The 20,877-nt window shown below is 39.0% G+C and overlaps 2 protein-coding genes and 1 long non-coding RNA gene across 15 annotated transcripts in view; 1 reads left to right on the plus strand and 2 right to left on the minus strand.

Moving 5' to 3' along the window:
- HIBCH (3-hydroxyisobutyryl-CoA hydrolase) overlaps positions 1 to 3,570 on the minus strand; it is a 39,356-nt gene extending 35,786 nt beyond the window's left edge. For 2 of the 3 annotated variants that reach the window (XR_015289511.1, XM_023930716.2), the window contains exons 1-4: positions 3,055 to 3,155; positions 2,146 to 2,188; positions 1,205 to 1,345; positions 159 to 243 (exon numbers count right to left, since the gene is read on the minus strand). Coding sequence is in view for 2 of the 3 variants with exons in the window: in XM_023930716.2 (XP_023786484.1) it covers positions 159 to 243; positions 1,205 to 1,345; positions 2,146 to 2,188; positions 3,055 to 3,086 (301 nt within the window). In the remaining variant the exon portion in view is untranslated. Of the gene's footprint in view, positions 1 to 158; positions 244 to 1,204; positions 1,346 to 2,145; positions 2,189 to 3,054; positions 3,156 to 3,241 lie in introns of those variants that run through there. The other variant, XM_023930715.2, reaches the window with a different exon arrangement.
- The window catches only part of MFSD6 (major facilitator superfamily domain containing 6), a 47,232-nt gene continuing 29,482 nt past the window's right edge, over positions 3,128 to 20,877 (plus strand). The window contains exons 1-6 of one of the 11 annotated variants that reach the window (XM_086898432.1): positions 3,548 to 3,638; positions 6,861 to 6,958; positions 9,778 to 9,916; positions 12,145 to 12,306; positions 15,703 to 15,757; positions 19,226 to 19,304. The gene's annotated coding sequence lies outside the window, so the exon portion shown is untranslated. Of the gene's footprint in view, positions 3,382 to 3,530; positions 3,639 to 6,860; positions 7,034 to 9,777; positions 9,917 to 12,144; positions 12,307 to 15,702; positions 15,758 to 19,225; positions 19,305 to 20,877 lie in introns of those variants that run through there. The other 10 variants (XM_086898430.1, XM_086898441.1, XM_086898438.1 and 7 more) reach the window with 10 other exon arrangements.
- LOC147652181 (uncharacterized) lies at positions 13,015 to 18,375 on the minus strand. The gene is made up of 2 exons (XR_015289515.1): positions 15,574 to 18,375; positions 13,015 to 15,516 (listed from the first exon to the last, which is right to left on the minus strand). It is a non-coding gene; the product is annotated as an uncharacterized LOC147652181 (long non-coding RNA).

The following is a 20,877-nucleotide window of genomic DNA, read 5'->3' on the forward strand; positions in this document are numbered from 1 at the left end:
TAGCATCTGCACATCAAGGTATCATAAGAGTCATCACAACTGACCTCTTGCTCTTGTGTAGCAAGATTTTGTTTACCTGAGTCACAGTAAACAAAGGAAATCAACACAAAACAGTGACTGGGAAAGACATGAAATGTTTAAGTGAGTGTAGTCCTTACCTCGGATATCACCCCCAGCACAAAAAGCTTTTCCTCCAGTTCCCTTTATAATTATTAGAAAAGTTTCAGGATCTTTCTCCCATGTCTAAAAAGAAGTAAATATTTCCACATAAGACTAAAATCTGTGTAAATAATACCTAATCTGTATAGTGTCTGTAATTCTTACTTTACTTTTTCAAAAAGCAAATCAAGCCATACTTTATAATAGACTGTCTTAAACTGAAGTTTCAGATCTAAATATCCTTCTGCCACTTCTGCATCCTATTCAGCCGTGAGAGCAGAGATTAGCAGAGCTGCCTTTCATATTTCAGGAAAACTCTTGTGCACAGCTCTCAGCCTCTGAGGAATGGTAGCATCTCACAGAACAGGGCATGACAGAAATCAAAAACTATGAAACCATTTCAGGCTGTGCTTCAAAAATGTCTAATAAATACCAAAAAGGCATCAGAAAATTATCCAACAAATACTGGTATCTAATGAATCTGACTCTGTGCATATGGTAAATGGTACCATGAAATTAAGAGACTATTTTCATGCTTCAAATCTCACTAGGTTGTAGAAACAGGGCCTGTAAATCCATGAGTTCTCATTTAAGGAATGACACTGACAGCCTCCTGCTTCCTAGTGGCTAGTATCTTTTATTTTTCAGCCATGCAGCCTCCTCACAAAACATGCACTCCATCAAGAGACAACACCACTGTATAGGTTGAAATCTGTGCCAACTGACTAGGTGGGTGCTGCCAAAAGAAACACATAAATGCTGAGCACTGCCTGCTCTTAATTCAGTCCTGGTATTAACATGGATGTCCATTTATCTACAGAGATGCTAAATTTAACTCTGTCTGATAGCTCCTTTCTTTGATGTGTCTCCTCTTCCTAACTTGCTTGAAACTGCCTGATTTTTCCCATGCCATAAATCTGAGCTCATTGTACTCACACAAACTTTCATCCTTTAAATCAGTACAGTAGGAAGTGTCTTAACTGCAATTTAAAATTGGTTTCAAATAGCATATGTATAGTGGATGGGTAGAAGTGGAGCTACTAACCTTTATTTGAGGATAAATTTGTTGGATCATAGACAGATTTAGTGCATTGAGAGCCTTGGGTCTATTCAAAGTAATTATTCCTGCACCTCCTTTCTTTTCCAACAACACTTCTGCTGTTGAATCTGTTTGCTTAGACATTTTCTGTGCATGCAAAAACAAATAAACAAAGCAAATGTCATCAGTTAGGTAACTTACAAACATGTTTACAAAAGCGTTTATGGAAATTCATTCTCAAACACACTATACAGGATCACAAGGCGTGCATTCTAGAATTGTATGCTAAGTTTTTCCCACTGTACTTCTATTTGCATTTCCTAAACAGTTCTTTGGAAACTACTTTGAGTCCTCCAGAGTAATGAGCCTCAGACAAGTTTTTGGATCACACATTGTTTTACAATAACATTTTGAATTCACTTCACATGAATTTTCAATGGAAACACACACACACAAAAAAACCCCCCAAACAACAAAAAACCCAAAGAATTCCCCACCCTCCCAACGAAACACAAACCTGTGGCTCCTTAAAACTGACATTCTGAAAATACTTGCAATTAGAACAATGACAGTTCAATATATCCTTACTGGTAGTTTGACACTGCAACCCCAAACGTACACCCTGCTTTAAATGACTTTTAACAGTAGAAAACAAATCCCCTGAACTATTTTCAAACACACAGTGGGATGCTATTAAGGAATTTATGGAAGGTAACACAGAAACTATCTATAAAGTAAAGCCAAAATAATCAAGCTTTAATTTACAGTACAATAGACACCTGTAACAAAGTGCTCACAGATGTGGGCAGTACTATGCCTGAGCAATAAACAACAGTGTTCAGAACCACTGTGTGCAGACACATTAGCTGCTGCATGTGCTGTGTGCCTCAGGGGAGTTAAAGAGAACTGAAAGCTTCCAGCTCAGTCAAACGTGATTCTGTCCTTACCAAATGTTGTAATATTACTTGCAGTCTGTTGAGTGCCCTCAGCCTGAAAAAGAAACATTAAAAAGACAGCTAAAACCATAAACCAGCCACAAGGTGCCCAGAATATCTGACTGCTGGGTTAAGCAAAGCAGTGGCAGAAAAATTTGGGAACACAACTATTTTACATTCTCCTGATTAGAATCAATTAAACTAGGGCACTATTTTGTTATTGCAGCGGTTGGAAATTCTTTGCTTACTAGTAAATAGATAGCAGATATCAACGTTTTCAAGCCAGGAGAATGTGAAAATACCACGACAGGGGGGTTGGGGGATATGACTGACACTCCGTGTGTCTTTTTAAAACGATTCTCAGCTTTTTTGCAGGCGCATTTTAATACCGACTTTTCAAAAATATATAAATAAATAAAAACAGTCTCGTCAAAAACCTTCGTCTCTTTCCAAAAACTTCCGTGACACAAACCTGCCCTGGTGCGTACACACGATTTTACAAACATTTACACAGGGTTTGTGTAAGAGCTCGCACAGTGCTTCTGTGCTTCTGTGGGTGACAGGAGACGCACGCTGTCAGATTTTGTGAACACGCCACTCGTTTTGAGCAATGAGGCTGTTATTTATTAATGGCCATGAGGAAGGCTGTGCTGGCCACACATCACAGCTGGAATGAGAAACTTCACCTTTCTGCTACTTACAAACCCAGTCAACTACATGTTACGCGTCAATACCGCGGCATGCTACGCTGTTTTTTAATCACATGCTCGCTTTTGAAGGTGAAAGTTAGTGAAAGCCAGGCTGATCTAGGCCCAAACTATAACTCGCAGCAGCTGCGGGGCTGCGATCCCCGGGCGGCTCGGGCCGCCGCTCCCTTCGCTCCCCGCCGCCGCTTCAGCCCCTCAGGGCGGCCCCCGTTACCTGGGCAGCGCCTGCAGCGCCCGGGCCGCCATGGCGGCACCGCTCCCTCAGCGCTCCGCGGCCCCGGCGCGGCACAGCCCGCGGCGCATGCGCGGCGCTCTGAGGGGCCAGCGGCGCCACCGGCACCGGGGCCGGCCGCTCGCCTCCGCGAACAGCCCTTTTACAGTGACCACGCCGGATTCCTCACCTGGGCAGGGAAGGGGTGCTGCTCCCCGTCCGGGATAAGGCCGGGTGCTGTGAGGGCATCTGGTTATGCAGCTTCTTTGCCGGTGAAGCAAGTAGTGCCCCGTGTAATAATAACATCACCCGTGGTGCTTGCTGATCAAGGTGGGGAAAGCTCGCATTGCTTCGCATTTCAGAGCTTAGTAGGCTGGAGCTGCATGTTAGGCGGTTTATTATTTTCAGCAGTAAGACTGGTTTCTTAATTTCTGGCCTCCCGGCTTCTCTTCATCCTACGCACCTGAAACACCAAACAGGCGTGCTGCCCTCACGGCTGCTGACACACGGACAGCGAGTGAGGTGGGATTGAGGAGCCGCTCCGGTGTAAGGTGTAACATCCCACCCAGAACCGCTTATCCGTGAAGGTAAATACACGGATTAACAACTAGCACGGTTACTGCCCCAGCAGTAGCTGCAGACAACTGTGGGCTCAAATACAGCCGGTGTGTTCAGCATAAATAGACTCAGAAATTGCAACTGTGAAAATTGCCTTTTTTTTTTTTTAAAAAAAGAATAAAATATTAAGGCACTTGAGAATTCATTACGCTAGGCGTCAATAATACAAAATTCACTTTGATTTCAGTAACTAAGACCATTCAATGAATGCTTATTTGGGCTGACACATATGAGACTGATACTGAAGAGACATGATGAACCATGGAATAAATGATAATATAGTGCATTAGGTTGAAATGTAACTTCATCATATCTTGGTGTAACAAGTTATTAGCATCAGCTGCTTTGATTCACATTTGTACTTAAAAGAAAAAAAAAATCTTAAAACATTTTAGCACATTTATTTTGCTGAAAGAAGAAAAAAAGTCCTAGCTCTCAGAAGGACTTTAGAGAAGTCTCCAGAGGGCAACCTTGCTCTTTATTTCTAAAATTACTCAGCCCCTGCTTATATCAGCGTCATCTGTGTTGGCATTTCCGTTGCAATGACTCTCAGAATATATTAAATCTGGTTGTAAAAATTTTAATGAAACTAAATAGACACAAAAAAACCAAAAGCACCCCACAAACAGAACATTTCTGTATTAATGCAGTCTCAGTTTTCAGTCTTGTACAATGTGAACAAAATATAACTGAGAACAGGACATGGCGTGCTTTTGCAGGCACTGAGAGACTGTTTACTGCAAGCTAATTAATTGGAATAATTCATTAGGTGATTCCAACAATTCAAACTTTCACCTAAAGGTTACATGGTAATCAATGATGCAGCTTATTGGTGTCATCTTGTGTACTGACAGCCCTGTATGCTGTTTTGTACCAAGTGCCATGCAATTAAATCTAAACCAGGCTAAATGACACCAAATTATCACGGTTGGCACACCTGAACCCTGACTTAGATACGTATTTCAAAAATTATAACTCTGCAGCTGTTATCCAGGCATTACTAATTAGTGAGTTTGATATGCAGCTAATATTTTTGTTTCTTATTTCCTGTGACCGAAAGTCTCTACATTTCACAGACAAAGTGAAAAGAACTTTTCCTTGGGATAATGTCTTCATTAGTGTTGTTGTGAAAATGAAGAAATGGGTGTGTGGAAGCTAACCTTGGAAAAGAGCAGGTGGAGACTGAAACCCCTGGAAATCTAGCAAATTCCACCTGCACATAGGCAAGGCTGTGATCAGGACATGATTACACAGAATGTGTGTTTCTAGGGGTCCAAAATAGAAGCTGGTGATCTGATTCATCTTTTATTTATGCTGATTTTGACCTGTTCTCCTCCTGATCTCCTTGTAAATAATGGTATAAACCCTTTGTGTTCTTCCAGCTGTATGTCTGATTTAGGACACAAGTGGGCCTACTCCTTTGTAAACAATGAAGTAATAGCAAGCCTTGCTTTGAGACAACTACTGATTACTCTCCACAGTGCTGACGTTGAATTTGTGTTTAATTTTTTCTTTAAATTCTTTTTCTTCTTTTTTTTTTTAAGTCATTTTTAAGAAGAAGTAGTGATAACAGAAGAGCCATCTTCCTTGAGTCTTCATTTTAAAACCTGATGGTGATGGCCTGAATTTACCTATAGTTTTTTAGGAGTGGGGGATTCATAGATGTTAGAAAATTGCTATTTTTTTCAGCCAATTAGCTGACAGCAGTCCTGTCCAAAAATCAACTCAGATATCATCCTGTTTTTCCATAGTCCTCCTGCACACCCCATTTTTTTTCAGGGTGGAATATCAAAGTGAAAACACTTTCTAAAAAGTAAATAAAAGAGTTCTCTAAGTAAGTACTGGAAAAAGAGCTAAAATAATGGAGTTGCCTGAGAATAAGCAGAATGAGATGACCTTTAACTTGTGAGTTTATGGATTATTTTACTCTTGGCAAAGAGGGCTGCACAATACTGGACCAAGCCGGGAACTGAGAGTGTGTAAGTGCAATAGTCAGAAGGATAAACAGGTGGTAATTCCTCCCCCTGGAGAAATTTCCTGGCAGCAAGTTCAGCAGGTTTGAAAAGAGAAAACAAGTTGCAGACTGTAGGAGGTCTTCAGAGTTGAGCAGATGTTTTCAGGTTTTGTTTCTGGTTTGGGTTTTTTGCTTTGGTTTTTTTTTTTCTTTTCCAGAAAAACATATAACTTTACAATGTGGGAACTCTTGCTCTCAAGAAGGATTCCAAGAGCAGCTCAGCTGTATTCTGTGTGCCACCTGTACACCCCTAGTTAACCATTAATTTGTGCCTTACATTTGCCTCTCAGAGCTCCCAAAGTAGTTGACCAAGACCAGATAATAAATGGTACAAGTACTTCATCATGTCCCATGCTGCTGTTTCCAGGTTTGCTGTAAATTCAGTTTTTTTCCTCTGCTGGTCTAACAGCTGGCACACATCATGTGTGGGTAGTAAGTGCACTTACAGCATGTCAAGGTTAAGGGAAAATGAGACTGTGAAGGTTTGAGGAACAGAATGGGAAAATTTCCAGTTCATGACTGCTAACTGGTTATTACAGTGCTGACAAACAATCCTTACATTGTTATTTCTCAGTCCAGACTCAGCTGACAGCCCTCTAAAACAGGTGACATACAAGGCTGGAACTTCCTCGTGCCAGCTTGGGTACCTAATAGTAAAGTAGCCAAGTGGCCACTTCCAATCCAATGTATACTCAGGTCTGCAATAGAATCTTCCAGGGACATCACTGAGAGCAGAACTAGACTTAAAATAAACAGAAAACAAATCTGTTTCTTCCCTCTCTAACAGCAGGCCAACCCAAAGGACTGAAACACCTATGTAATAAGGAGAAACAAATTTTTGCGTTTGTCTGTAACCTGAGTAATCTCATGTGAACAGCCTGCCTTCCCAGGGCTTTTGCTCAGAGACCTTTCAGATAATGCATCCATACAACATCTGAAATCATACATTTGGGATGAGGGCATACAGCATGCAGTGGTGAATTTCTCCTGTAAGAAGAAAGTATGTGAGGGAGGGGAAAAAAAAATCAACTTTTATTTTTCCCTTTTTTTTTTTTTCCCTTCACCGGTTAATTTGCATCTTATCAGTGGGGAACTAGAAAGTATTTGGAAAAGGCTGTAAGCAAATCCATAATGGAACTATGTGAGCGAAGTAATTTTCATTTTCTTTTGGCCTCAGAGAGCACCGGGGAAAGTGTGGGAGTGGCTGGGTGCTGCTGCAGATGCTGCCGTGTTGATGAGAAAACCAGAGAGGATCCAAGCGAGGTCCATCCAGCAGTGAGTTATTCTCCTCCCACCACCCCGGCTTAGACATAGCACTCGTGCTGCAGCCACCCTGCCAGAACCCTCTGGGTGAGACGGGACCCTGGGCAAACACCCTCCTACATCTTTCTTCCCTGCTGCCACAAGCAATCTGTCACTCCTCTCCCCGAACCACCCTCCACCTACGTACAAAGCCATAACTGTAAGGAACGCCCTCTTTCCTCCTCCTTTTCCTCCCCACGAGCCTGTTCTCCGTGGGTGAAAAATGCTATCTTCCCAAAGATCTGGTCACCCCCGACTTTGGCTTTGAGACCCAAGCTGTTTGATACCTTTTAGGACTACAGCTTGGAAAGCTCTGCTTGCAGATCTATTGTGTTCGTTTTTCAATTGCATATAATTGCACATGTGCAGGTAGGAAGGGGCTATTTGCTTCCCACTCGCTTTGATACGCCTCCCTTCCTAAGAGGACCGCTTCCTTCCCTTTCTGCTCTCAGCCTCCCACGCATCTAGCAATGAGAAATGCTGCAGAAAACTGACCAGCTACCAACCCGCCCACCTGAGGAGGAGGAGCACCACCAGCAGCAGCACATTTCTCTCGCTCTCAGCTTTTTAAACACAGTTAAAAAGAGCTGTAGCGTGGGTGGAAATAGCTGTAGGGAGTGTGTGTGGGAATGGGGCTAGAGGAAAGTGCATTTTTTCTTGGTAGGACAGTTAACTTCTAGTGGACCAAAAAAATACTCCAAAGATATCTCACTGCTGAGGGTGTCTTTGGCTGTATAATTAGTTCTTGAGTTTCCCAGGTCTGGAAAGGATGAAGCAGGGAATGAAGCAAGTGATGGCAGGGAAGCTTGCCTTCCAGACTTCAGGAGTCTGCTTAGCAAATGATATCTGTATTGCATCTCGTTGTGTCATCACGTCTGCTGTTCTGCTCTCAATGTGTGTGCTTAATTCTGTGAGAGTCAGAGCTGCCTGCATGTAGGAAGAGGAAAAAGCCATGTGGTTTTCACACCATGTGGGTCTGTATTTCAAAATACTGTCCCTGTTGGACCTCTTGAAATAGCACTGTCCCAGAATATCAGTTAATTCAAGATTTACTCTGTGCTTCTATAAGAAATTAAAATCAAGCTTATTTGTGTTAACTGGTTGTTATTTGAGGTACTTTGCTTGTATTACATGAAAATAGCAGTGGAACTAGTAAGGAAAACAGAACTTCTAAGACTTGTGGTATAGAGTGCAAAGTGGTAGTGCTGATTCTTAAGAAATCTCTCTGATAGACTCCAAGAACCAAGGATCCTCAACAGCTGTGAGTTTTTGACTTGGTTTGACTTAGCTATCTGAAATCAGATTTCACAATATATAATTCTCCTCAACATTGTCCTCACATGAGTTAGTTGCACACGTTCTTCTCAAGCCAAAACTACCCATACATTGGTTTTGACTAGATTTCTCACCAGCATCAAGCCTTCCATATATGTTGCTGATGCAGAATCTTATATCAGGGTGTGGTCTTTAATGATTCACGGGTGCAATAACAGCCAAATAATGAACTTTGACTCTGAAAGTAGTGGAGATGCCTGAAAAAAAGTATTGTGCAGAACATGTAATTTTCTCCTAGTGCATAGAAGCCTCAAGCCTGGGAACTGGGCTCACTGACTTCAGTGCCTTCCTCCACAGCCTATCTCCTGTAGCTCTGGAAATTTTATCTTAAAGTTGAAAGGCAAACGTAGGCATGCATAATTTTTAGGCTCAGAAACAAAGGAAGTTATGACTAAGCTTAATTAACGCATTTGCATGTGACACAACAGACAGATCAGCTGATGGACTTCTGTTAGCAAGAGCAAGAGCCCTATCAATGGAGATGTAACCTTAATGGAACTAATTATCCTGGTGTTTTAAAAGTCTTACTTGTGAATGGTGAATAATATTTTAGATATCTCCTTTTAACCTTCCACTGAATCTTATGTAACTCATAATTATAATCTACTAGAATTACATACCCAGCCTGAGGATGAACAATATTCCAAATATTAAATTTATGTCACTTGACTGATTTACCTTAAAATGTTGCAGCAATTCCTTTGTCAGTAGCATTTTGAAGCACTATTGGCCTGCTTGTAATTCTATCTCATATTTAGTATTGGTTCAGTTAGCTTTGGAGGTAGTGCTTTTCATACCTTTTATATCAATGAATGTACATCAGATTTTAAATGCAGATTATATGCTTATCTTGCCAACTACCATTAACCTGAAATTTTCCTTTTATGATCTATCTGTTGCGGTAGAATTATATTATTTGAGAAGCAGTTAAAAAAAAAAAAAAAAAGGAAAAAAAATCATCCAAACATTTAGAATCATTACAAATCCATTTTAGGAGCTCAATCCTGTATGTAAGATTCCTCTTGGCCTCCCTCTTTTGTTTGTTGTTCAGCTGGAATGTCACACACTTTGGACTTGAACCATCTGCTTCCTACTCAGGGGTCATAGTGAATGACTAGTCACCTATTTTGTCTCCATCAGAATCATAGTGAATTAAGCACAAAAGCATTTGATGCTAATTAGTAGCTTTCTGGAAGACCAGGGAATTGAGCACCTCATATGTTTATTTCAAGAATTTGTTACTCTAAATTAAAGTGAGGCTCTTCAGCAGGACAGTTTGGCTGACAGTGTGACAGTCAGTATCTTATTAAATGGATGTGGTGTATTCAAATCTTTCTGTGTTTCTAGTCTGGCACCTCACACAAGTATTATTTTTACTTGAAAATATCTACATTTTGTTTTAAAAGTCAATATTAAGAATATTTTTCAAATTTTTTTTCTGTTTTATTTCATCCTAGAGTACAATGAAAACTGTTCATGAAAAAATGACTTGAACATTGCCTAGGGAAATATACTTCACTTAATCCCACAAATGATGCAAAGGACAGAAAAGGACAGAAAAGCAGAGTGGAGAACTTAAAAATGAGGGAAAAACAGGTCAGTAGAAAAACAGAGGCCTTTAAGCAATCAAATAAACATCTATCACTCACTGCTGCAGATATATTCTGTTCAAAGTATAAATTATTAGCGTCCTATATGGGGTAATCATGAGTTTCAATGTGACTCGATTTATCAGCTCTGTGTATAATGATTAACCTGGCAGAAGGATGTGTAGCAGGTCAGAAGGAGAAGTGTTTGTTTTGGTTTCTTTGTTTTTTTTCAAGAAAGAAATATGGTCACCCTGGATCATAAACAAACTTGCAGTGACAGGGACAGAGTACCTGGTTCCTTGAGCCCTTATTGAGTGGGTATGCTTCCCTAGGGATATAGTGCTCAGTGAAGAAAGGCAGTGGCAGCTGTGGCAGGGCACAGTGTAGATTTAAATTGTTGTGAAGGAAATCCATGGTCTCTAGTCTCATTATCTCCTCTCTGTAATCTCAGCCTTGCATCTGCTCCATGGATTTCATTGTGCCACTGGTTCTCCTGTCCAGACCCAGACAGTCCATCGCTCTCTGTGTCTCTGCAATAGCAGGCTGGAGCAGAGGCTCATGCTGTTAACAGCTCTGTATGGAAATATATATCATTATTTCAGAAATAACATGGAACTCAAGGTGATTGAGTCATCCTTTGACACACCTCTGTCTGCCAAGAAAAATGCAGGCACTCCCTTATAGAGCTGTTGCTAAGAGCACTTCTTCAGGCTCTTGGAGTGAGAAGGTGCTTTATTGTACAGTTAACTGCAGGAGTTAACAGCAGGCTTTCAATCTGGGACCTGCCAAGAAATTAAAGCATGTAATTAAAAGCTGTGCTTCTGCCTAGGAGATGTTGCACCATGAAGAATTAGTCTGAGACACTATTCTGTAAATTTAAGACCTTAGAAAAGTGATTTTATTGGCATTTGTAGCCTAAAAAATAAAGAAGAGGAAATTCTGGCCAGCACTAAGACAAAACATCTTTTGTTTGTTTTATGCTAAATTTAAATAATTTCATAAGAAAGCAGAGACTATATGTAAAGGAAAAAAAAAAAAAAAAGAGAAATCCATTTCAATTTGAAATGTTAATGGAATTATTTTTTTCCCCCTGACTGAGCAGGAGAGTCATGAAACACATTTGATCTGTGCATTTCCTTTCCTGTGTCACCATTAGCATCCCTTAGCTTTTGTATGCCTTTTGGAATATTCACCATTGATCAGTTACCTTCCTAGTAAGAGGCAGCTGAATTTTGCAGGTACAGCTGTCACCTCAATTACAACAGCAACATAGAACTTTCAGTATATTTCAAATAGTCTGAAGAAGCAGGCCATGAGAAATGACTGTTGCTTTTTCACTCTATTCTACTTTAGTTCTCACTTCTGTGAAGTAAAGAAAGCAATGTTTCATCATAATATCAACATTAACCTTTTAGTTGGCACAGTAGGACACCATACTCTGATAACAAATGACATCTGGTCAGTGCTCCTTTTAGTGAGGTAAAACATAAATATAGTTTATCTATATGTTTCCAGTGCATGTACCAGTGAAAAAACAGTAAACAACACCAGTAAAAAGCCATATAGCACAATGACCCAGGATTATGGGATCCAGAGGAAGAAGGTTCAGATACTTTGAATTTCTGTGCTGCTTTACAATTCAACACAATATATTTTCCAGTTGTGTCTTAAAGAAAACTGTTCTGTGAACTGTTATAAACTGATATTTAAAAGGGTCTGTTTTACAAGGGATGTATGCTTTTTCTTTCCAAGCAAATAATTTGAACACGGCTTCACATGTGAGCCTGTAACTCTGCCACCTGTCGGCTGTTACCCAGTTCTGCAGAAGGAAATGAGCCTATTTTTTTAGCACAGGACAAACAAATTCTCCATGTACTAAAATGTGTTCACTCAGCCACATTCCTTTCCCCAGGAGTCTTTCAATTTATCTTTTCTTCTGAGGAAATTTCCCATCTATCTAAGAATTTCCCACCTTCTTTGCTTTCTAAGTTTAAAAAAAAAAAAAAGAAAAGCTTAGTATTTCTATTTACAGAAGTAAAAAGCCCCAAACTCCATCATGTTCTCCAGTATGTCATTTCAGGCAGTTGTAGGGTATTTGCAATCATCTGTCTGTTTCCCAGGGACTCATTTGCTTTTGTTAGTTATTCACAGTAATCAGTCATAATGCTTGTAGGTACCACAGAATTACTCACCACAGAATGACTGCAACGACAGGTTGTGACTTTGTCGCTGCAGAGTAACAGCCAGAGCAGTTCTCTCTGGAATATGTGTGCTAATTCTGGAAGGTGAAGGAAAACATTCTCCTTTCAAGATGTGACTTCAACACCTGGAAACTTGACTGCAATGACCCCACTGTGTAACCTTCACTTTCCATGTTCAAGAGGAGGAACTCTGCAGGTCTGTTACAATCTTGCACACCCATGTAATACATAGAACATGAGTACTGTATACTTATCACAGAAAAAAACCTACAGCTCAGATGTGTTTCTAAAGAGCTTTAGCTCAGGAAATAGCTAAATTGAAGCTGTAGTTTAGTTCACTTTCTGTCTCCCTTTCCCCGATAGCCTGGGTTAATTAGTAACCGACCTTCCAATATCCATTTCCTCCTCTTGCACCTTTTCTGTATAAACTGTGTATATTTATTCAGCCACCATTGTTGCAGGATCACCCCCACCCTGCTCAAAGTGCAAAGGTTTACCAGTTTTGTTTAGCTTATAAATCTAAAGATGAGTAAGATAAAACAAGTTTGGTAAACTAATTACTGCATTCTATTTTAGTGATACTGTATTGACTTAAAATGTGGTGCTGTTGGGTCAAAATTTAAAATATATTGCAGTTTGAAGTTTTTGAAATTCTTTTCTAGTATTACTATTTCGAATGGTAGTTTATGCTTAAGTTACTAATTTAGAAAGTGAGAAATACGAGACAGACAACTTATGTATCAAATACATTTGTGTCTATCCACATTTTCATTTTTGCCAATGAAAATTATGAATAACACAGTTTACTGGAGAATTTTCAAGATTAGAAGTCTTACTTCTGAGAGTGCTGTCTGAAGGGTTTTTAGGCATCAGGAGGGCTGATTTACAATTTTACTCCATAGTGTTCACTTTAATTGTTTAACTTTTTTATTGTGCTTCAACCTGAACAACAAAACCCCCCTACAGTCCAGAGCTGATGGCATTTCCTCTCTGTAGTTATGTTATTCAGTACACATCCTACAAATAAAGAAGAAACTGTGATCTTAGGCTTTCCTTAACATTCCCTGCTGTTCCTGCTGTCAGTGGCCAAGGCTATGAAAGGCTTGAGGAGCATTTGACTACTGCTTTTCTGACTTGGACACAGCTGATGACAAGGAGGGGCCAGCTGCTGATAGCTTGCTCTGGCTTCTCCTTCTGTCACTCAGATAGGAAATGCTGCTGCTTTAAATAAATTAGAATGGCTCTGCCATTCTGGAATAGGAAAATTCTTTTCCAATTCAGTACATCTGTATACTGTTTTTAAGGCAAGGTATGAGGATTAGTGGCACTTACTACATGGTGGGCCAGGGAACTGCAAGGCTCATGAAACCACCTGTGGCCCAAAGGGGAGCTGCAAAACCTTGAAACATTTAATTATAAGAATGTAAGATATTTTGAAAAACTGAGGGGGAAATTAATTGTGACACAAAATTTTTGAAAACTATTTACTTATTGTTATTCTAGTATCTTTCAGTTGTTCCCCAGAAGATTACAGGTCTTGGAAACAAAAAATCCAGTGACCTGGGGATTTCTCTTCTGGGCATGTTCCTTTGCTGGTACTTGACAAACCTTTAGCATCCACAGTATCTTTGCAAGTTTTGGACAAGTCTCTTTGTAGCTTCATTTGATGTTTCATTTTCCATGTACAAGAAGAAAAAGTAAATAAATTTGCTTTCTCCAATATAGGTTACTGCTAACTAACCTTTTTTCCTGACTGGTGAATACTAGACTACTCAGCTGTTCCAGAGAACTCAAGCCAAACTTCTGAGAATCCTTCCTGGAACTTTTTTAATACTAACATTCTTTTTGAAAGGAGGAGAATATCCTCATTTTTTTTCTCCATAAATGTTATGAAATTTGTGTCTGAATTTCTCCACATGTGAAAAAAATAAAGCCATATATTATACTAAAATAGAATTATTCCTTACTTTGAAATAGGTTTTGCACATATAATTTATTTTTTTTCCTCCCTCATAGATGCTTTGACAGTTTTGAGCCTTCTGCTGACAAACAGTTAATAGCATGCTGTAGCAATACAAGAAATCCTCAGGGAGCTAGGTTGTACATCCTAAAAGCAGATAAAATCGTCCAACTCTGCAGGCAACAGGCCTTTACTCAACTATTTATAGAACTATTTATAGGGGAAGAGAAGGGAAAGAAGAAAAGGAATTAGTAAATGACTTTAAAAAGCACAGGTACTTAGAATTCATAGTTGATGTGCTGATTTAGGAAGTCAGGAGATATGACAGAAAAAGGGTAAGGAATGTTAATAGTGTTACACAGACAAAGACTATTTTTTTCTACTTTTGTCACCTTCCTGTGTTTTGGAATTATTTTTTTTCCCACCCAGCCATTTCAAAGGCATATCCTTGCAATGACGCATCAGTTTTCTGTCTGCTCGAGGTTTAGAAATAGCTGAGCTGTTATAAATAGATCACAATCTGCAAGAGACTAAAACAATGGAAAAACTGGAAAATCCTCACTGAAAAATTTAGAGGTGGATTGAGATTCTGGCCTCCGTCTCCTAGAGTAAAAGTGCTCGGTTTGAAATGCTTTATTAACCACTGCAGAGGAAGCCGTGCTCTTTGTGCAGCGGGGGGGAACAGCCAGGTGGAATCAGGTGGTGCTTCTGGTCACAGTGCCAAGCACAGAGGGAAGTCCAGCCCGGTCCCTGGGAGCTCTCAGCTCAATGACGTGAGAAGGAGTCACTTTGCTATTCCTCACTGCAAAGCTAAAATATGAGAGGTTACTCTTTTATACACTGTAGTGACACTAAATCACAATGTTTAACTTTTACACCACAATTTTTCTGGCAGTACTTGTGCACTCCGAATTGATAGCATTCGTCAAGTTTGTTTCCTTTTTCTACTTTGCCTCCAAAGCACCTTTAAGTGAGGTGTTGTACCATATGGGTGAAACCTTGACCTTTTCCAATAAGGCAGTGAAAAAAATCAAAACTTCGAAACAGTTCAATATCCCTTTGTTTCTGCTTGAGAAATTCCTGTGTAAGGTCATTTAGATCCTGCCAACACTTCCAAACAGACTTTGGGATAACACTTTGGGCACTGAAACCTGATACCTGGGAGTGGTGTTATTCCCTCAGCCATGTACAAATAGCTCATGTCCATTTTCTTATACTTGACTATATGATTCTGTTAAAGAGACTGGGAAAGATGCTTTGGTAACTGTGGATAAAATAAGACATTAAATGGAAGGAAAAACTTTCTCAAGGATATGTTTCTGCCTTAAAGAGGAGCTGCTTCCTGAAACCAGGCTATATCACAGTAGCTGTATCATGACAACTAGCTTAATGTAAACTCTCCATTCCCAATCCTGGGCAATCAGTGCCATCCCACTGATGTGGGACCTGGTCTGTCCCCAGTTGTTGTCCTGGGCAATCAGTGCCATCCCACTGATGTGGGACCTGGTCTGTCCCCAGTTGTTGTAATACAACTTTAGGCCAGCAGGATCAGGTCCTTCATACCTAAATTAGCATTTTGTTGAAAACTAAACATATGTTGGTTTTTTTCACTGTCAATTATTTTGTTTTCAGGTTTGGAAAAGAAACATTGCTGTGGAAGAATCCAATAAATTTATTAATGAGCTCGGTAAGAATGTAACTATTAATATCTTCTGAGATTTTGTTTGTCTTCTTTTTATCTTCAGTTTCAGACTCTGAAATAAACAGATGTGTTCTGAAGCTTTCTTCTGAGAATATTACAATATGCTATCTTAAATACATAGTGATAACTGGGATATTGTAGGAAACAAGTAAATAGCTGTGTACAGTATTTCTGAAACAATTTGTACCTTTATATGAAGTAAAGTTCTTTATCTCACATTGCACTGATAGCCCTAAAAAGAAAACATCTAAAATATTCCTTGGATGTCATTAAAGATTTTTCTTTCCAACCAGAAAAGAGAACACAAAATTGAAAAAAAATACATAACTTTGTCCTCTAATATTATCAGAGAGCATTAAATCTGCTATCACTGTTCCATGGCATGACTGGCAATATAGTTTACCTGTCCTAAGCACATTTTCAATAGCTGAGTCTTTCAATTTGTCAAAAAAGTTTCTATTTATTTTACAATCACTTTTGATCAGAGATACTGCTTTGACTCCCAGTGTAACTGAAGTCTGTGGCAATCCTCTTACTAAGTACTCAGGGCCTTTGTTTTTCACAATGAGGATATCATCTTGAGAGTTTGAGAAGGGCACCAGTAAATCCCTGATTGCTTTCACAATTTGAGGGGAGGGACCCATTTGAAATTCACCTAGAAACTAAATTTAAGTACTAGTATTGCTTGGGTGTTCTCCTATTAAGGAAGGAATTAAGAGATCAACCCATTATGTTGGAGGTCCTGAGAGGAAATACAAAATAAAAAGATTGGTATGCTTTCTGGGAAAAGAAGCTAGATGGTTTGGCTAACTGTGACTCCCTTCTGCATGAAAAGTGATGTTTACTGCTTTCATTTATACCAAGGCAAATGCAGCTCTGGAGAGAGTTAGATGTGAGGCCCCTGAAGTCAACAGCTAGCCTTGGTCCAAATTTGGTGCAATGTGTTACTCAGTACAAAAGATGATTTCACTGCTTGTGTCACTTAAATTTACAGGTACTAAACAAAAAATGCCTTAGTCATGGCTTAGGTTTACAAAGCTACATTTTAGAAGATCTGCATTTAACCAGAGAGATGACTACATGACTGCACTTGCAGATTATTAAAATAAACAAACAAACAAAAACTGGTTCCAGTGAAAAGTGCTGTGAGTTATCACCATTTTTTTTAAAGCTATATAAATTTTGAGAGCTAGCCCTTGTACTCAAAGAGAAGAATATGTAGTGCTGTATAAAATCAGAAGTAATTTTCTTGAATAGTCTTTTCTTATGTAGAATATGGAACTTTAATTAAGGTTGCTTTTGGTCAGGGAATATTTTGCCATGCAATGGTATGGTATTTCCTTTAAAAGCTACTGTCAGAAATTTAATTTTTTAAAAGCTGAGAACTCAAATTCCCACTGACCTCAAGTCACTGACTAGTAATTGGGAAAGCAGAGATATCTGAGTCTATATGCATTTATTTTGTGACTGTAAAGGACAATAATAGTCAAGAATTTCTTGCTTGAATGCTGGTATTGGCTCAACCCCTTGCTCTCAGAGAGGATAGAAGGAAGTTCCTAGGGATCAGAGAGAAGTGGTCAGTTTGCTGTCCCTTGGTCACATACCTGCAGTCATCAAACACATAAGGCTCAGTAGGTACTTGGTACACCCAGAACACAGCACAAGAACCATTTGTTTTACTGAAGTCATGTAGAAGTAAGGACTCATTGTGCAAGGACATAGTGGGCAGAGGAGGTAGGAGGATGTGTCATATTTTTAACTGCTTTGCCTGCCCTACTCATTTTGCATTTTAATTTTAACATTTCTAGTGTTTATTTAGAATAAGATGTTTGAGCATGTGGGAGCTATCGTTTTAAGTTTTAAAAGTTGGATTTTTTCTGGGGACCCCCCACTGGGGACACCAGAGGGTCTAAGTAGATCCATCTCTAAACTCTGGCTGCTTAAGCTTCCTTCCCCTCTGTGAAGACAGGCCAGTGCAGAATTCATTGCAGGTTCAGTGGATAAATTGCATAAATTATCTCTAGCTCCTGCCTGGACTACAGGGTCAGCAGGGCTTTGCACAATCTGGAGAGTCATGACAGGATCAAGGACATTATATTTTTGCATCTATTCAATGGCATCAATGTTGTCAGCAGCCCAAGTTAAACATTTATTCTGCGGACAGCAAAACCAATGAAGCTGTATTTCCTACAGGTTTGTGTATTTGTATTTTTACAAATGCAAATTCCTTGCACTCCACTGTGTCACCACTTTAAATGTCTCACCTGATCTTTTTTTTTTAATCCAGTTCCTTCCTCTATTCTTTTACCTGTCTACAAGTTCTTCACTGCTGCTCAGGCACAAATAGTGATTCACTGGACAAATGGACACTGGACACTGTGGAGTTCCTGCCCTGGAATTTCCTCCTATGGAGGGGACTGTCTTAGCTTTCTTTTCTGTATTATGTTGTAGGAACACACTATGTTGTAGGAAATTAATATGTGTGCCCACCAAATTTAATATCTGCCAGTGGGTTCAAAAGTCTTGAGGTGAGGAAAGGTTGATTACTGTATAAGCAGACACCATGCAAAGACAAATCTGAATTCAAGGAAAAAAAAAAAAAAGGCCTATCCAGTGGGAAAAAAAAGTTGGTGTATACACACACAGTAAAGACAGTCACAGTATACACAGTTTCTGTCCTTTGTTTTGTGCATTGCTCTCCTTTTGCTAATGAATGTAATGCTTTTAGAAGTGTTAGATTAAAATTCAGAGGAAGAGAATACTCTGCTTCCCTGCCAAACCGGACAGACCACTGCACTGGTTGTCTTGCTGGCTGTGAATATTTTGTCCTTGGTTACCATTAACATTGCTGCAGCTGTGTATGATTTGCTGATTCATTTGGTGACTGTTTCTCAGTTCCTCTGCTGGGATTTTTCTCTAACTGGTAACATAAGTGCTTTTAGTCTTTGAAGAAGTAAGGAAAAGTCACACTGTTCCTCATACTAAATTAAAGTCTTCCCAGATTTACCCTGGGATGTGTACAAACTGTTGTATTACAGAGAACTTCCACAAGAGGAAGAAATTAATGTTATTTTTGCCTTGATGTAATGCCTCTCCTGGCAAAGGATTGACTAAAAAAAAGTAGTTTAGTTTTCATTTTATGCAAAATATATTAAAGGTCTCATTAAAAGGAAAGCTTTTCTGTTGACTTCATTGTATTCTGCAGCAAGTCCTAGCAGCATAAATCTCACCTTCAACTTATCTTTCCAATCTGACTGATGTAAATTATCTTTATTTTTTTTTTTTTTTTTGGCTCAGAATTAAACCTGCTAAAGGACAGCAGAATATTTTGTATCAACCAGAAATTCTTTATTTCAAAGTACAGTTCCAGCTTATTAAAGAAACCATTAAGTCTTTCTATACATGAAAACTTAAGCTCCTAGAAACCATATTTTATTTCCCTTCTAACCTAAGGAACAAATCATGGAGTCAGCTGACACCACCTTGTCCTTTTCAAGCAAGTGAAATATAATGTTGTGTGCAGTCCTAGCAGGTATTTGTAATTAATTTTGTTTATTCGACTTTTAAAAGATAACTGCTTTATTTTTTCAGTTTATTTGGTGCTTTCTTTTAGACATTAAATTTGGTTTTTTTTTTTTAAGACATTAAACGTTGGTAAATATTTTTGGCAAGCATTCTCACTGTGATATATGGTAAAGTTGTACAGGGAACACAAATCAAAATCTTTATAGAATAACATATGCATTGAACCAAAATCCCACAGAAACCCATGGGCATGGATAAGTTAACCCAGGTGTGTTTATAGTATGGAGGTTTTTATATGGCATGTTTATGTATGCTTTATATTCAGTTTAGAAAGTATTACTTTGGAATTTTTGAATATCCAGCGGTCATGTACATATTAGTGCCACTCTCTTAGCTATCACATTTATATAACCCATTTTACTGTCATTCAGAGCTTGAGGTTTTTGAAAAAGGTATTTCAATACTTTGAATGGATTTTACACTTGACTCAGCTTTTTATTTTGTTTCATACTAGCAACTATTTTTAAAAAAAACCCTTTATACTTCAAGTAACTTAAAACTACATTTCCTTTTCTCTGAAGACTGCTTTGACTAGAAATATTTGTGATAAAGATGCATTAGGACAGTTTGTGAGCAGTGCAGCAGTTTTTCCTAATGCTCATTTTCATAGCTGAAAGAACTCTCTGAGCAAATGTAGTAGTTTGGAACAGACTGCAATCCAGATGTTTATACTCAGCCTGGCTGGAAGAAATAACCATGCAGAGCCCCTACTATGTTCAGTTCTGCCCAGGCTAGAGTAGCTTGTCAGGCTGCAATAATGCTGTTTTGTGCTCAGGCTTTTCACCATGCTCACCTCACCACACTCAGTTGGGGATGGATTGGGCTTTTAAACTCAGTTTTAAACCATTTTTTATATATATGCATAAAAACATTGTACATCACTCTTTATTGGTCATATTCTATTCTCTGTTCTCTTCAGCTGTAACTTCTTGTTCACTTACCAGGTTATGCAGAAGCCTACAAAGAAATGTATCTGGTCTTAATTCCTTTATTCAAAGAGCATTTAAATATTTAATTTTTTTAAAAAAATATTTAGGAAATGACCCTGGCACCTCTGATAACAAGTAGAAGGAAGGGGGATGATCACAATGCAAGTATTTAAAAATATACAAAAAAAGGGGAAAAAAAGCTACAAGAAATGGAAAAACACGGCTCCAAGTAAGGCTGCAGAAGATGGTCACATTCCGAGTGTGATGGGCAACAGTGAAGTTATCAGAGATTAGAGAGAAACTGCTTTTAAGGCTTCAGTAAATGTAGTCTGTAACTACAAAGATCTGCTTTTCCTTTTTAGTTGACAAACAATGATTGCAAATTATTTGAATTACATATTCTCCCTAAAAGCTTTTGTAGTAATTTGCCAGAATAGTCTCCATCAAGATGAAATAATTTTGTTTGGAGCTTAGATCTGGTTTACTACAGTGACATTTTGTAATAAAACCCCCACTATATGAGCTGATAATCGTCTGTCTGAATTCTGCAAGATTACAGGAGGCCTGCACTCCTAGTCTCAGACGTGGTTT

This window comes from Cyanistes caeruleus, chromosome 7 (genome assembly GCF_971803275.1).
Source record: "Cyanistes caeruleus chromosome 7, bCyaCae1.hap1.1, whole genome shotgun sequence".
Lineage (NCBI taxonomy): Eukaryota > Metazoa > Chordata > Aves > Passeriformes > Paridae > Cyanistes > Cyanistes caeruleus.